The 17855-nt window shown below is 38.1% G+C and overlaps 1 protein-coding gene across 1 annotated transcript; it reads left to right on the top strand.

Moving 5' to 3' along the window:
• Window positions 1-4074: 4074 nt before the first annotated feature.
• LOC139732234 (uncharacterized) lies at window positions 4075-12693 on the top strand. The gene is made up of 6 exons (XM_071643110.1): window positions 4075-4822; window positions 6259-6457; window positions 8402-8522; window positions 9914-10077; window positions 11024-11132; window positions 12287-12693. Exons 1-6 carry the CDS (start codon window positions 4075-4077, stop codon window positions 12455-12457), a joined length of 1512 nt encoding a protein of 503 aa, XP_071499211.1. The 3' UTR covers window positions 12458-12693.
• The last annotated feature ends 5162 nt before the right edge of the window (window positions 12694-17855 follow it).

The following is a 17855-nucleotide window of genomic DNA, read 5'->3' as shown; positions in this document are numbered from 1 at the left end:
CGAGATGTGCTAGCTGTGCGATGAATGGGACCAAAAAAAAACAACAAACAAACAAAACAAAACAGGATAAACCACCGTACAGTAACAACAGTGAAGGGATTATCGGCTCAGACTGAAATTGAGCACGCTCTCTAAACACATTCTGTTTATGATTAATTCCAACTTTCATAGCAGATAGCGTCATCCTGTCAAATATTATTGCAATTGAAAGTGCACAGTGTGCAAAGAATTTTCAGGAAATGTGAAAAGGGGGTTGTAGGAACAACTGCTGAAAACAAACCTTTACCATTCATTTTATGATCCCAAATTTTAAGCATATACAGTAGAAGAAGAACAGCTCGTTCAGAAAATATCTCAAGATTTGCTTGGTTGACCCGTTTCACCTTTTTGAGTCCTCACTTAAAATTATGGGGTGCGACTTTTTGTTGGTTTTGTGATGCACTGTCACATATTAGCTCATAAGAAACTAAACAAAAGTGAAAATCTCATGACATGAATCTTCGACATGTTTTTCTTTTGCTTTCAAGATATTTTATAACCTGGCCCGGCCCTTCAATTTCTAAAAGGTTCTAGAGAAAGAGAGAAAAAACACCTTCTCTAAAAGTAACCTCCAGCTAAAGAGTCAAACAATGATGATAATTACAGGCCCTATAATGATTGTTAATGATGATAATAACAGGGCGGATCCAGGAATTCTATAAAGGGTGGGGGGGGGGGGGGGGGGGGAGCGTAACTAATATTTCTGGTGCCACTTCCGGGTTTCATTTCATTGTTTCCTTTTTATTTCTTTTGTTTTTAACGATAAATAAGGGGGCGTGCGCTTCTTGTGCCCCCCCCCCCCCCGGATCCGCCACTGTAATAATTATATCGCTTTAAAAAAAAGGTAAAAAGATTCTCGCTTAAATGGCTTCTTATAGGATCTACAACAGAAAAGAGAAGTTTTGAAAGATTTTGCAAATTATAAAATACAACCTTGATTTTTCATCTTTGTTTGTTTTTGTTTGTTTGTTTGTTTATTTATTTGCCTTACAGCTTTAGGGCAGGATCTCGTCGAGCGAAAAGGAACCTTAAAGGGATAGTACAGTAATGGTGGAGATGAGAATGGGGCTTTTAACTTTTTGCGAGATACCAAGGAAACAGGTATAGTACAGAGCATACCATTTTAAGAGGAATTCAAAGATTTTGGATAAAAATCGGGTTCGGAATAACTTGAAACATCCAAAAACAAAGTAAAACAAAGCGATCGTAATAAAGTGTGGGTCCCTGACTTTATTAGAATCGCTCTTTTTTTTTTTTTGGATATCTCAGCCATATATTTCAAAACCAATTTTCGTCAAATAAACATTGAATTCCTCATAGAATTACATGCTCTTTCGTATTTCATTAAAGGTTTCTCATTATCTCACCAAATAATGTTAGAAACCTGAAATTAGATCTCAACCAAAACTATACGATCCCTTTAATTTGGACACGCATGCGCTTCCTCAGACTCCGGAGATGAGGTAAACATCTGATTGTCCGAAACTCAAAAGCTATTGAGCCGCCGCTCTTTGTAAATGTGCAAGAGGCAATTAATTCAAAAGGAAAGGACAAAATACTTAGTTTTCTATACGTAGAAAATACCTGGCTCTCTTGAGCCCTTCGAACTGGTATATTGATAATTCATTGTACACATACTAAGTAGTCGAGGACATGCAAATCAACCTGTGTCGCGCTATCACCTGTGAATGCTGCCGTCTACCGACATCGATCGCCTTCGGAGCACCCGTGCATTTTCACTACCTCCTTCGCTCCAGAACCGGGGCTTGCATGCTCATGAGCGTCATGGTGTAATGAAGGGGAAATCCCTTTCAGTGATGCTCGACTCCCCAGCCAGGTTCCAAAGCACTGCAGACACCTGTAGAGCTGTGATACCTTAGTTGCTTGCCTATTCTTCTCATGCGTGTTAAAGTCTGTCTGTGGATGTAATTTGCTGATTTTGAGGTGACCTCCTGTAAGTATGCATAATGTGTGAAAATTTATATTTTGTATTCCGTATAGACCTAGAGCTAAACGATGTCGATCATGTGAGCTAGATGACTTAGTTCCAGCTTATTAGGCATTGTAGCTTGTAAACTTGATATACCAGGGAGGTGCACCTCTCTGCATGGTTATACTAACCCCGTGGCTGTGCGAACGCTTCGCGTTCGGGCTGGTTGCAGTTTCGAGGCTGTTGTACATGCAATCGTGGCAGTCGTTATACTCGTGCATATCATGATACCATATTATATACTCGGGCCGACCAGCTTATATTGTTGGCTTGGTTGCTGGTAGACTGAGTTATATGCAACAGCAGATGAGAAGAGCAGTATCCGTTAGGTATTGGGTAGAAGTGGGAAATCTTGCTCGAATTGTCCTACACTCACAAACACACAAGACGACTGATTTGATTTTGAGACTTGACATGGACATTCATCATACACAGACGTACGTACGCATGAGAATATCAAGATCATAATTCACAGAAGAATACACAATTCATAAAAAATGGCAGCTACATGATAGTAGATTTCACTATTGAAAGCTGCTCGGCAAGATCTCATTTCATTTCTTTATTAATTTGTCCAAATTCTTTATAAGAACATGGAGCTTGGTTTTGTCACATACATTTCACTAAATAGAACTTAAGTAGGCACATATTGAAAAAAAACCCACAATACTATACCCACATCAAATTCAATGGATGCTATGATAAATTGTTATGAAAGACTTCAGAACATTTAATCACAACACAAACTATTGCTTTTAAATAGGTAGTACTCTAGTATATAGAAAAGAATTTATGCATATATGCATATCACAAAATATAAAACTTATACATGCATATAGGAAGAGTTTCTGTACTAATTAATATGATTATTCAGAAAAAAAAAATAACTGACATATATAAATAATCAGACTCAAGCTTTGGTATTTACTTTAAAATTTCATCCAGCAGTTAAGTTACTGCATGACCATTTTTTAAGATCAATTTTGGTGTTCACATTGAAAATCAGACATGTTATGACTGCATAATGTACAAATCAAAACAATACTACATTGAATGAAATATAATCCCATATAAACAATAAAATAATCACCTAAATAAGAACCTTATCTACCTAACCTCTCCCTTTTCATCTTTCCTTCCTGCCCCCTCTCGTATCGTTATAGAAATCTTTAACCCGTTGAGGACGAGTCCCGAAAATACTCGGGAAGGTGTCAATGGGAAATGCATGTTATAGCAAAATTGGTCCATCCTCAACGGGTTAATTATTCTAAAACATTTATGCTGCAATTGCACAAATGCAGCTTAACCCATTGAGGACGAGTCCCGAGTATGATACTTAGACAGGTGTCTATGGGAAATATGTGTTGTAGAAAATCAAACAGTCCTCAACGCGTTATAATTGGGCAAGATACAAACATGCCAAGAAAGAATTGCGCAAAAGCCTGGAGTACACTAGCTACAATCCCACACATCATGATTCAATTTATTGAAGAAGATCAGTATTTTTAGACATATCACCCTACCCCCACTTATCTATTGATTATAATATATTATTTCTGCAACCCCTCCTTCCAACAAAAAAATAGAATAAAATACAAACAAAAACAAAAACAAAAAAGAGCACACATTCCACCAGTAATCACAACATCTGCATGTTTGTCTTTTGTATGTTTTTGAAAGCATTTTCAAACTAAAGTATCCATACCCCCATCCTTTACATTCTTTCGCTGATATGGTGTCTCATCTCAGAAGAAAGGTAACTAGAATATCAATGTCATTATGACATTGTTCTGTCTGATCTATGTAGGCCCTAATTGTGATGAATTATAACATTAAAAACTGGGATGCATTGCTGAACTAAGAAAAAAAAAAACATTTAAGACTGAAAAAAATGCCTTATATATTATATATATGTCTCACTCTGAGTGAATTCTTTCTCTTTGCTGTAAAAGATACTGAGACTGATTTATTTTTCCTTATTGCATATCTTTCACAATTATGTTTTTCTCTCTCTCTCATGTAGATGATGCATGACAATGATAAAAATGTTGCTCCAAGTGCTGTTTCTCCATCTCACACTTCTGTGTCTGGAGGCTGAGGAGTTGCCACGAGGCCATTTGGAGCCATTTGGGGGTCATCAACCACCGGATGTCGACATCGACGAACTCTTCGAGATCCCAGGTCCTCAAGTATTTTGGGACAAATATGTGTCGGTCCGCAGAGTGGCCGTCCTACGACAGGCAGCCACCCACAGCCCTGGATTTACCAAGTGGACTGAGGGCAACCTCAAAGAACTTTACGGTGATGTTGAAGTCCGGCTGGAGGGAAAACACGAGAGAAAGAGCCGCATCCCTCTGGGAGAGAAAGGTCTCGGCCGTGACACCTTGCGGAGCTTCCTGGAGACCTTCCGTGACAAGGACACGTACATCGTCTCGCAGCTTCCCGAACCGCTCTACGAGGACTTCCACGTCCCGCCCTGCATCTCGTGCGGAAACATGCGTGAGCGCATCGTCGAGGTCGACCTGTGGATGAGTTCGGGGAACACGCAGAGCATCATCCACAAAGATGCCTTCAACACCATCAACTGCCTGATGAAAGGCACCAAGCTGTGGAAGATGATTGAGCCCAAGTACGAGAAATGGCTGTACAAGACATGGGAACCCAAGAGAGAGCAGGGAGGGAACTCACAAGTGGAACCAGACAGTGTGGACCTCCTCAAGTACCCTGACATTGCCAAAATCAGGTGGTCCAACATCACCATCAATGCTGGGGACTGTTTGTTTATTCCTAAAGGTGAGGCAAAATTTTACCAACTGCTACATAATTTTAATACCACATACAGGCAAAGGTGTACAGGCATATGCTTCTTTTAGTTTGTAAGTTTAGAATTTTTCAGTTCTATACATTGCATGACATATGACACACTACCAACCAAAATATCACATACCATATGAAGAGTTTGTTCGCAAAAATCGATAAGTCCATTTTTGAATATTTTGAAGTACGGTCTCTGTCATAAAGTACAAAATAATACCTTTTAAATGATATATTGGTCACTACATATAAAGGTACATTTTTGAAGTTATGATCAAAAGAAGCAGAAATTTTCTTATTATTCTCTTTATTTTTCTTGACCTTTAATCGCAAATATCTCCATTTGGCAAATATGGACTTATCGGTTTTTGCAAACAAACTCTTCATATGTTGTATGTAGGTGCAAAACTCACCACAGGATAAGTAGAGAGTTGCAAGTTAGTGGTGGTGTGTCACCCTTTTACCCTTATAAAGTCTGAGATCATAAAAGGTAGAGGAATGTGCATAGAGCTGAATTTGGCAACACAATTTTAACAGTTTTCTAACTTTTAATGATTAAATATATAGATATATCTTATACAGTGTATGTATATATATTTGTGTGTGTGTGTGTGTGTGTAATGAAGTTGGGCAAATTAAATTCCCAACTTGCTGCAGACAACAACAACAACAAAATCCTGACACATATGGCTTTGTGATGATGCATCAAATAATTATCAGTTTGCTTTGGTGTGTAAAATTAAATTTATCTTGCTGGTGTTTGTGAGTGTTTAAGTGGTCAAATTGCTAGTAATATGAAAAATCTTTTTACCACTTATGTAATGGGCTGCACGTTCAAGGTGTAACTTTCTGTGATATATTACCAGCATGTTAGATCAATCCCTGAAATTGAAATCCTAGGTTAAAAATCCCAGTCCGGCATAAAAGTTTCTACCATCATAAAAATGCCACTTGAAGTCCAAGAAGAATTAGGGGATTAATATAGCCCTCATTCACTGACACTCAGCTCCATTATATCTATGCTGATTATCAAAGGAAGCAAATTAGAGCATACAGTGAATGTGATGTAGTATGGGGATAAGCATGAAATAAATTATGAGCAGTCACATCAGCTAGTTATATTGATATGAAAGCCAATTAGCCTCCAACCGTCCGACTGAAGTACTTACTGTAAAACATGATATATTCGCGGCATGAATTTTTCGTGAATTGGAGCCGACGGCCTTTTTTGCGGCATGAAATTTTCGCGAACTGCCACTGGCATTCAATGCATATAGTGTAGACAAGAACTTTCACGTTCATTTTAATTTCGCGAATCTTGGCACTCGCGAAATTCGCGAAATTAAAATGCACGCAAAAATTCCTCGTTTTACAGTATCTCCCCCCCCCCCCCATCTCTATTTTGATCGTCACAGGCTACTACCATCAGGTGAACTCATACGGTGACCCTAACATGGCCGTGTCCATCCTGTTCGCCAGGATCGGCCACTTTGACGACACCGGTTGCAACGAGACCCGCATCGACTACACCCCTCTCAGTGACCTCGATGTCCTCTGGAGCTGGCCGGGGACTGGTGTGATGACAATGGGCAACATGGATGTGTGGATGATGCAGTAAGCCACTGGAGCAGAAAATCTTTTAACCCTAAAAAGGCCGGGGGGGTTGAATCAACCCCCCCCTCGACATTTTTCACCACTACTCCGCCGCGCGAAATTTTTTGACCGCCCCGTTCGCTGACTTTTTACTTTCAAGTCTCGCGCATCTTTTGACACCATTTTTGCGAAAATCGTGCATACCGTTACGATGCTGCATAACATTTTATACATGCCTGTCAGACCGAAAATGGCTCAAAAACGTGATTTTGTGTATAAAGTCTATGCAAATGGAGTTTTCTCTTCTTATTCATAAAGATATGATTATTTTCACTTTTATAGGCTGAAACTTATCAATTTTAGCATAATTATGCTTAATATAGGTTCTGTCATGAATTTTGCGGAAAAAAAAAATAAAACAAAAGGTCAAAAAAACAAAGAAATAGATAAGAAATTCATAAAACAATAAAATACATAAGAAATTCATTTTGATACCAATTTTTTTTTAAAGTACATTGTTAGGAATGCTACAAAGAATGTTTTTACCAAAAATTAGGATTCTAGGAGCTTAAATTTCTGATTGAGAGCAAAATGTATGATTTCATGCATATATTAGCATAATTAATTATTATGACGAAAATTTCCATTTCTTTTTGTATAGCTTGGTAGATTACGCCACAGGTAATGCACGTGCCAAATTTCATGGCGATTGCGCGATCGACGGCCGAGATCTCGGGGGGGGGGGGTTGAATCAACCCCTCCCCGGCCACAGAACACCCAAAAAAGCCCGGCCTGGTTAGGGTTAAAGGACAAGTTCACCTTCATAGACATGTAGGTTGAGTGAATGCAGCAATATTAGTAGAACACATCAGTGAGAGTTTGAGCAAAATCGGACAATCCGTTCAAAAGCTATGAATTTTTGAAGTTTCTGCTCAGTCACGGCTGGATGGAAAGACTACTATAGCTTGTGATGTCACATGAGTACAACGATATAAAGAAAGAACAAAGAAAATTCAGCATATTTCCATTTTTCTCGCACAACAAAAGAACACTCGACTTCTCTCTTTCAGAAGGCAGGGGGAATAATATTACCCTTAACATACGTCAGTAGCAAGTCGGAGAAATGTGCACTTTATTCAAAAAGCAAAGTTTTGTAAAATTCTCTTTTTATTTTCCTTATGTAGTTGTACGCATGTGACATCATACACTGTAGTAGTCTTCTCTGCAGCAGTGACTGCACAGATATTTGTAACTTTTGAACGGATTGTCCGATTTTCCTCAAACTTTCACTGATGTGTTCTACAAATACTGCTCCATTTTCTCAAGAGTATGTATGTGAAGGTGGACTTGTCCTGTAAATCTCAGCACTCACAGAGAAAAGAAATCATATGCAGCCTGAAACGATCACTGAAAACCATTAGGAAAAAGAAAACAAAGACAACAATCCACTAACCGATAAGAATAAAAAAAAAAATGATAGCCAATGTCTATGTTCTTAACCTTTTGAGGATGAGCTGATTTTGCTATAACACACATTTCCCATAGAAACCTACCCAAGTATGCCCAGGGCTAGTCTTCATCTGGTTAGTGATCAAAAACGTCAAGTGGCATGCCTTCATTTAGGTTGACACCAAATTGTTGTAACTGTTGTCTTAATGAAATTTGACCCAATCCTAAAGTCACTTGATTATATAGTTATTTCCATCAGCAAATGTAATACCATAATTCCTGTGTAGTTTGCAGAACATATAGAAGTTATATTTGGCATCTTGATTGTTTGGCATTTGTTTTGTAATATTATGGTACAATATACTTGTCTATCTTTCTTTTGAAATTGATACCAATGTGCGCTCCTCTACCAATCTGCAAAGTGATAATGCACTGCTTGGCAATCATATAGAAATTAGTTTAGATCTTTTTTTTTCTCTCTCTTTAATTTATCTGCTATGATTTCTTGACTCACAGGAAAAGTTACTTGGCATTTGCAGAGGAGAAAGGAAAACTGACTGCGGAAGACCTGCTCAAATTTATGTCCAACATGATGCCAGAGTTCGAAGAAGAAGAACTGGAAGAAAGCGTGAGAGAGGTGATAGTGCCCTCACAGTTATAAACTGCGAGAAGGAATTTTCTGCTTAACCTAGACATGTCACAATTAGCCCATATCGTTTACTGTGCTTGTGCATCACTTACTCATGTAATTTTTGATAGTTTAAGTACATCTATGGAAATGTTGTGACAAGTTTATTATAATTCTTTTATAATATGAAACTTTATTCTCACAACATGGGAAGAGAATAGATATGATACCCTTTTAATTGCTTACTGCATTACGCCCATACTTCATTTGGTAATGTTTTGTACAGGGGATTTTACACATAACCTTGTACATGTATCACTAAATTAACACACCCCCCCCCCTTCCAAAAAAAAAAAGAAAAAGAAAGAAATACTAATCTATATATCTATATGTATCATGTTTATTTATAGGGTTATGTCATGTTTTGAAGGATAGAAAACAAGAGATTTCAACTCCATAATTATGAATGATTTACCAAATGGAATGATTCTGATCAGTAATTAGATATAAAATTTAACATGAACTGATGTTCTGTTAAGTATGAGGCTCTCAACACTTCCTCTTGTTGAATTCTTTAACTGGAACTTTGCATATTACTTTAATATCAAGCACATTCTATTCATGATAACTGCAGTCATGTTGTCAATGCTATTGCTGACCTTTTCTTTAATATTTCATACCAAACTTTTACCTGCCTGTGATGAAAACTCAGAAATTTGTAATTCTTGAGGTCTCTGAATAATCATATGAATTGGACCCTTCTCATGCAGATTTAAAGTGTTTAGCAACTACTTCCCTTGCCATTACAAGACGTAAAAATCACACATTGCCAGTCTTGCAGCAGGTGTAATTTTGTTCCAAATGAATTGAAATAGCAGGGTTATGTGTAGCCCTTTTAAAAAAAAAATTAATGAGGATATTTTACAAATTTATTGACCCATTACAAACCTACCATTTGTCAGCAAAGTTTTATAGATCGTGTTTCATTCTCGCACATGGTAGACAATTTACAGGAGAATGATTTTCATAATAGTTACCAGTCAGCATATTGCCCGATCATAGTGTAGAGGCATTACCTCCTGACTTGACTGATCTAAGTTAGAGGCTGAGGGATGCTTGAAATGTCACCGTTGTTATTTTACTCGGTATATAAGCAGATTTTGATACTTTGTAGCATTCTGATTACATCCAGGGGCTCAGATCTGATGGTGTCACAGGATCTGAATTGGAGTTGTAAAAATATTACCTTAGCCAACTGACCCATGGTTTGTCTGATACAACCATGTAATCAGATGTGCAATGAAGTCTGAATGCTTAGTTTCAAATATATTTTAACTCACATTCAAAGATCTTAGTCATTGATCTGCACTTTTGTCATCCATGTTTTCATATATGTTTAGGCTTGGCTCCTGATTGACAAATCTGGCAAGGGGTACCTGGAGGCTGAGGACGTGTCTGCCTTGGATACCGACACAATGCGGCAACACAGCATCGCTCTGATGGGCCAAGAGCCCTCAAACACAGAGGACTTTGAGTACTTCCACATTTCAAGAGACATGATTGAGTGAGTGATGTGTAGTCCCACCTATTCAAAACTGTAGTGGTCATGGTCTCATACCACCAAATTGTCAAATATGTACTGATCCGTTACAAGATTGCAAACGATATAAAGTTGGACCATAAAGACATACATTCTAGTTCTAAATGTAATTCTCATCAAAATTGCAAAAACCTCAGTTATTTTATGAAATTCAGTGTAATTATTTTAACAATGAAGTAAAAGTTCCCAATGTGCAGAATCAGACAATTCTGTTTATAATATTAAGAAAATAATGTGAGCGTTCCAATATGAGCAATTTCTGTGGGTATAGTGTTCATGTGGTAATCGGGAAATATACAGTGGGAATTTTAAATGCAAAAAGATCAGCAAACAAGTCTGTTAGCTGTTATTTTTACCAATCAAGTGGGTAAAGTTTAGATGAATTATAATGTACTGCTACTATTCCTCACTAGTATATATTACAATGATGACTTCATTTGGACAGGAAATCACAGAGATTTCAATAGGCCTACACTGTGCATATTCAAACCATCAGCATAGCTTAGAGTGAATGCAGACAACTACTTACTCCATCTTTAAAACCTGTTAAAAAACATCTGCATGAATTGCTACGACATTGTAGTGACCTTGCCTCTATGCAAGCATCATTTGCAGAAATATGCATGACTAAGGCATTTGAATACTGAGAAAGTCCCATAATACACCATATTTTTGTGGGATCACATTCCAATATCGAACTGTCATCGTTGACAGAGAAGCATGTGTCCATTTCTGAGGTTTTTTGTATATTTTTTTTTTAATGATGCCATGCTGGTTTCAGTACTCAGAAAGGTCTTGTTAAACTAGATTCTCCTTGAAACAGTGAATTTTGCCCATTATGATTGCACTATATTGATTGCACATGAATTTTTCTCCTCTTTATGTCTTCTTAAAAAAAAATAATATGCAGATACTTACTGCAGAGACTCATTGAATCTTCTCCAGATGGCCTGGAGAGGAAAATTTTTGTTGCAAATTATGTCCGCTACCTCGGTGGTTCTGAAGAGTATGGCAATGAGGTAAGAATGTCAAGGAATATGTGGAGAACATTCTTCTGTCATGAGATATGAAATATCATTTCTTACTGTTGTACTCAATACGAGGTAGTTATTAAACTGCTATTGTGTGTGCATGGTTTTTTTTTGATACTTTATTTTTGTTCCTATGTGGTCACCCTTGTCACTAGGAGGGGAAGCATTTCACACCAAAGTAAACGAAGCAATCCAAATATAATCAAAGCAATATTAACACCCACAGGGTCCTACACATTCATACACTAGTTTGGTTCAAGGAAATTAGTAGGAACAAAGTATAAAACATGGCTTTTACTTATCATAATTTTGTTACAGGTAATATCCCACAATGATTCATACAAGGTTGTAACTATGTTCCAGATCTTTATTTGTTACCTTCAGACCTTTTGTCCAGGACTTATCAATTTTGAATCATTGCTCACAGAAACAAGATGAGCCTTGTATTAGTTCTATATCAAATTGACCATATTTTTAGGTGTAGGTTAACACCACTTGTTGCAATTAGGCGCTGGATTATCACTGGTAATGTACGTTATGCCATCAGCTAAATTTTGCCATAATTTTGTAAAGTACTTGGCACAGTCATTTACACATTGGTTGGGATATGTATCTGAATTGGGTCTAAATATTGACAAATGTTAAAAGAACAGATTTCCACTGTCTTAAAGGGTTGGAATGGTATTGATTGTGGTGAGGATTCAGCTTTTAACTTAGAAACCACTCAATTGAATGTTAAAGAGCATGTGATTCTTAGCGGAATTCATAGTTTATTTGATGAAAATTGTTTTAAAAATGGCTAGATATCCAAAAATAAAATAAAACAAAGCTTTCCTAATAAAAGGTGGGTCCCACCTTTTATTAGGATCAATTTGTTTTGGATATTTCAGCCATTTCGAAACCAGTTTTCATCAAATAGACTTCCTCTTAGAATCATATGCTCTTTCATATTTCATAAGAGGTTTCTCATCTCAAAAATATCATCATCAAGAAGCGTTGGAAACCTGAAGGCCTGTCTCATCTGAAACTATACCATCCCTTTAACCTCACTGATCTAATTCATCTTCCAACTGCATTGCTTCGATTGTTTGACATGCATGCATATTTACATTTTTGGTTTCTGAATATTAACCTCCTCACAGATATTTGATGGACTCGCTGGAAAGTCTGTTGACATGGCAACGGTGGATGAGATCACTCAAAACATGGATGCGGCTCTCCTCAAATGGGAGGAGAGTGAAAGCGCGGAGTCGACGCCAGAAATCGATGAGAGATTCGACGGGAACCACTACGTGATTAGGGATGAACTCTGAGGGCTCGCCGATAGAAAGGCGTCAACTCTGCTGGAGGCCAGTGTCACACTAGTAGGGAGGTGGCCTTTTGGCAAGGCCTCGTGGCTGAAAAAGAGACTAACTGCACGAGAACAGGTGAATGCGAGACTGAGAGGCGCAGCCTCAAGGCCTTTTTGAACCTGACATGAATTTCTTATCTTGAGCCTTGTTTCTCGCCGATTTTGCTACCAAAAAGGTAGCGGCCAATCACTCACAATGCTGTCACATCTAAAGATACGCATAAGTATGCATTTCGGCGGCTCGCTCATCCGTATCCAGCCTGCGCTTCTTGCCTGTGGTAGCTGCCTGCATTGCCAGCGTTGACACGTCCTCGTTAGCATGCCAACTAAGCTCTGACTTATGAATATATGAATAATTCATAATTGCGTTTGTCTGGAGGCGGTAGGGGAAAAAACCCAGGTTTCAAAAGGCCGGCTGCCGCCATTCTGTCTCGCGTTCACTCGTTTCTCGCAGTGTTCGGTGTGGCGAGTTAGTCTCATTCCTCAGCCATGAGGTCTTGTCAAAAGGCTAGTAGGGGGTGGTATTCCACCTTTTCGAAACCAGTGTATCACTGGATGGGTTCTTCAGGTGCCCCCTATAACCATGGCTTTTCACATCGTTGGAAAATAGTGTTATCTTCTGATCATTTGGGGTGTATAAGCCTCCCTGTACAAGAAGAAGCTTTATGAAAGTACAATGTATCTGCCAGTACATATTGCACATTAAGGCCTATGTAAATCAGTTTACTAATACTTTAAAAGTTAGTTAATCTCATGATAGGGATTTAAAGGGCTAATGATTATTTAAAGGACAAGTCCACCTTTTTATACATGTGGATTGAGTGAATGCAGCAATATTAGTAGAACACATCAGCGAAAGTTTGGGGAAAATCGGACAATCCGTTCAAAAGTTACAAATTTTTAAAGTATCTGCGTAGTCACTGCTGGATGAGAAGACTACTACAGTGTATGATGTCATATGCGTACAACCATATAAAGAAAATAAAAAGAGACTTTCACAAAACTCTACCTTTTGATTAAAGTGCACATTTCTTTGACTTGTTACTGACGTATGTTAAGGGTAATATTATTCCCCCTGTCTTCTGAAAGAGAGAAGTCAAGTGTTCTTTTACTAGTATTAATTTACACATTTCTCCACAGGTTATTTCTCTTGTCTGCTCTCCTCAGGTCTACACTTTAGCCTCATTTTGATTTCTTATTTTTGCATTTCTCCCACAGGAACCTTTTCAGGATTTAACTGTCATCAATTTTCCTCTCCATTTTTTTTTTCCTTCTCCTCAGCAGCATTTCATTCTAGGATTCATACTAGCTCCCTCTAATTTACATCTTGAATTTCCATTTGTTCTTTTCTACTTCTTTTCTTTGCCCCCCCCCCCCTCTCTCTCTCTCTCCCTTCTCTCAACATATTCTCATCTCTCCTCTACTTGCCCTTCCTTCGAGGGATTATTCGTCCTTTCTCCATTGATTCCGCATTCCATAGCCACACTGTTCGCCGACTTCGTTTTTCTTCTCTTGGTTTCATGAATCTTTACTGCTCTCCCCTATCTCCATGATTCTCCAACATTCAACTCCTTCCTCTTCCTCTTCCCTTCTATTTCATCTTTCCCCTTCTAACGATGTCCGAACATCCTACTTGATTCTCACACTATTCTTCCTTACCACTCTCTGTGTTCCTTTCTCTACCGTCTCCACTAGTGCAACTTCAACCTCTAGCCCATTACTGTCTCCCACTCTTCACTTTTTGCCCTCCTCACAACCCCCATATGTCGCTTCCCTCTTCGTTTCTCCTCTTTCTAGGCTCTTCTGCCAAACAACGATCCGGTTAAGGACCACATACACATGGTGTCACCGCAAATCTTTCTTCCTCAAGTGTTCTTTTGTTATGCGAGAAAAGTGAAAATATGTTGAATTTTCTTTATTCTTTCTTTATATCGTTGCACTCATGTGACATCACAAGCTATAGTAGTCTTCTCATCCAGCCTTGAGTGAGCAGAAACTTCAAAAATTCATAACTTTTGAACGGATTGTCCGATTTTGCTCAAACTCTCACTGATGTGTTCTACTAATGTTGCTGCATTCACTCAACCCATATGTCTATGAAGGTGAACTTGTCCTTTAAATGGATCTTTATTGTCTAGAAAAACTTTTAAGCTTCCTTTATAACAGACTGATTTCCAGCAGCTTATATCCTACCTCACACCATGTGTATTCATTTTTGTTGGCCTTGGAGAGCATAAAATCACCTAGCTGCTACTGAACTAACAACTGGTATTATGCTATACCCATTGAAATGAAATGTTGAAATTAAAGAGATGTAAAGCCTATTGTGATACATTTTTTTTAAAGCATGGTTTAAAAAAAAATGGTGCGAGCACCTTTTCCCACATGTTTCAGGGGCGGATCCAGGAATTCTGTAATGGAGGGGTGCCTTTGCAGAATTAAAGGGGGGTGCATGCACCCCCTTTTTTCTTTTTATTTCTTTTGTTTTAACAAAAATTAAAGGGGGGGGGGGGGCACGCCCGGTGTGCCCATGCCTGGATCCGCCACTGTGTTTGAACCCAAATATGGTACTTTCCTTTGATGGGATGGTATACATTTGGTTGAGATGAGGCTTCATGTTTCCAATTATCTTGTAAAAACAGTTTGAATCTGAATCCCCCATCTCAACCAAAACTATACCATACCTTTAAACTGAAAGTATTTTATATGTATAATGTGTAGTGTGTGAACGTGATGGCATTTGTTTTATATCCCCAGAGGTTGGCAGTTCTTTTGCTCTGGAGGCAGGAAGATAACCAGTGGAATATATATATATATATTTTCCATTGTATGACAGAGATTTGTACTTGATTTGGGACTATAACTTTCTGTTAACCCGTTGAGGACGGGCGGATTTTGCTACAACATGCATTTCCCATAGACACCTGCCCGAGTGTACTCAGGACTCGTCCTCAATGGGTTAAAGACATGAGCAATGCAAGGGCGACAGCATGAGGGAAAGGCAGCTACTGAAGCCCTATTCTAGCTCCTTCTCCCTATTCTTCAGTGAGTGAGCAGTGCATGGCGGATCCAGAGGGGGGCGCAACAGGTGCACACCCCCCTTTTATTTTTTCGATAAAAAAAAAAGCAAAGAAAAAAGAAAAAAAATGAAATGAAACCCAGAAGTGGCACCAGAAATATTAGCTGTGCCCCCTTCCCCCTTTACAGAATTCCTAGATCCGCCCCTGGTGAGTAGTGTAGTCTTTTGCAGGTCATCAGTTATAAAGCTCAGACGTAAAGCCATGTCTGTCAGAAAGCTAGAAAAGTAACCTTAATACGTGAGTATGTACCAGGTTGAATATTTGAGAGTCAACATCCAAATTATCCAACTTTCCTTTAAACAATTTGTCTGCAGAGAATAAGTTTCATTTTTGTATATAATGATATTAGATGCTCTTTCCAAGATTGGTCATCAAGCTGTTCAATATCTTTTGTAATGCTTCATAGGAGAGTGTTTTCCAGGGTGTACATTGTATTTTTCATTGGGGAATTATTTTAATCTATGCATCATATGCAATTACAAAATTTTAGGTGCCTTGAATTAGGAGTATTTTATTCCATGCTTTTATGTATGATTGGGTTATACACAGTCAGGTAATAAAAGCAATTTATTGTTTTAATCGTTCATACGAATAGATAACATCAATACTATTGGTGAAAATGGTGCAGAGTGCTAGTTGAAAATATGTCTTATTCCTTTAGCTGTAATAAGTGGTGAAATGTACATTTTATTCCATGCTTTTATATATGATTTAGTTACAATTAAAAGCAATATATTGTTTAACCAGTCATATGAATAGATAACACCAAATTGAATACAATTGGTGAAAATGGTGCAGAGTGTTAGTTGAAAATATGTCTTATTCCTTTAGCTCTATTAAGTGGTGAAATGTACAATTTATAAGTTTTTCCTGATTATATTTAGATGATTTTATGATGACAATTTATTCTTACTAAAAGTCAGAGTCATTTCTATTTTGACATTCTCAAGATTGAACTTGTCACGCTTGTGCATTACCAAGAGATAATACATCTATAGGATAAGCATGTGCTCTCTCCCAACAAGACTGGAAAGAAGTGAACATGCACTATGATTTTGGGGTCTTTTTTAGCCCAACCTGTGTGCAAATCAAAATATTGGTAATTCATGTTTGTGTTTGTGTCTGGAAGAGGGAATAGAATTTTGGTTTACAATGAAGCAGAGATTGTCAATGTAAATGTAAAATTGTGTGTATTAAGCTTGGTTGTGGGTGTCTGTGGGTGTGTGTATGTATACATGCTTACTGTAAAACCAGACATCGTGTGCCTGATATTTTTGCAAATTTCATGAGGAGCCAAGATTCCCCAAATTAAAATGCATGTGAAAGTTGTTGTCTAGGCTTATCCTATGCATTGAATGCCAGTAGCAATTCTCGAAAATTTCATGCTGCGAAAATGGCCGGCGACTCCAATTCACACGGCAAATATTTCTGGTTTTACAGTACCGGTAATACAAATTGACATGGATTATGATCAATTCCAAATTTGAAATGTTGAAATAGCAATGCTTGTAGCGTGTACCGTACATGTATAGATGCATAAGGTTGTCATCAAGTGAATTATGGTGGAAAGGGTATGCCTTTACTCTGATTGCTTCTGAAATGTGTCTTTCAAATTAAAATGTGGTGGCCTTACTATTTGTGCCAAGCCAGTAACTTTCAGATTTGAAAACTGTCGTGAAAGCAGTGTGTAATTTGTGTATTCGGTCTGAGTTTTAGATGTTAACCTGCTGAGGACGGTTTGATTTTGCTACAACACGCATTTCCCACAGACGCTTGACCAAGTATACTCTGGACTCGTCCTCAATGGGTAAAGATTTTTGTAAATTTAAGTATATTTATAGTACATGCCTCCTCCCAACACACACAAAGTCTCAACAGGTCAAAGCACTTGATACAGAGGAACAGTCTCAAATATTTTAGATTTTACAGTACTTGCGCATCAATTCTTTACCAGAAAGGGATAAGAATACAAAATAACCGGGTTAACATACATTTGTATCATTCATGAAAACATTCATTCATCACCACAATGTGACATGAAAATAACAGAAAACCTTATGTGTCAATAATAGCAGGCGGATGCATACACTGGTAGGCATAGGCCCTATAAAGAGTCACTAAATGTTTGTAATTCCTCCCTTGGCATGTGTAGGTGAATGTGACGGATGAAATGGGGGGGGGGGGGGGGGGGGGGTTGAGAATCACCGAATATGCAATACAGTAAGGCCTACTAATAGTTTGAAGTTTGAAGGGAATGGGACTATGCAGGGGATAGCTGAT

The sequence above is a fragment of the Diadema antillarum genome, unplaced genomic scaffold (genome assembly GCF_040938485.1).
Source record: "Diadema antillarum isolate AM-2024a unplaced genomic scaffold, OU_Dant_1.0 seq00000407_RagTag, whole genome shotgun sequence".
Lineage (NCBI taxonomy): Eukaryota > Metazoa > Echinodermata > Echinoidea > Diadematoida > Diadematidae > Diadema > Diadema antillarum.
This window is presented reverse-complemented; position numbering and strand designations above follow the sequence as displayed.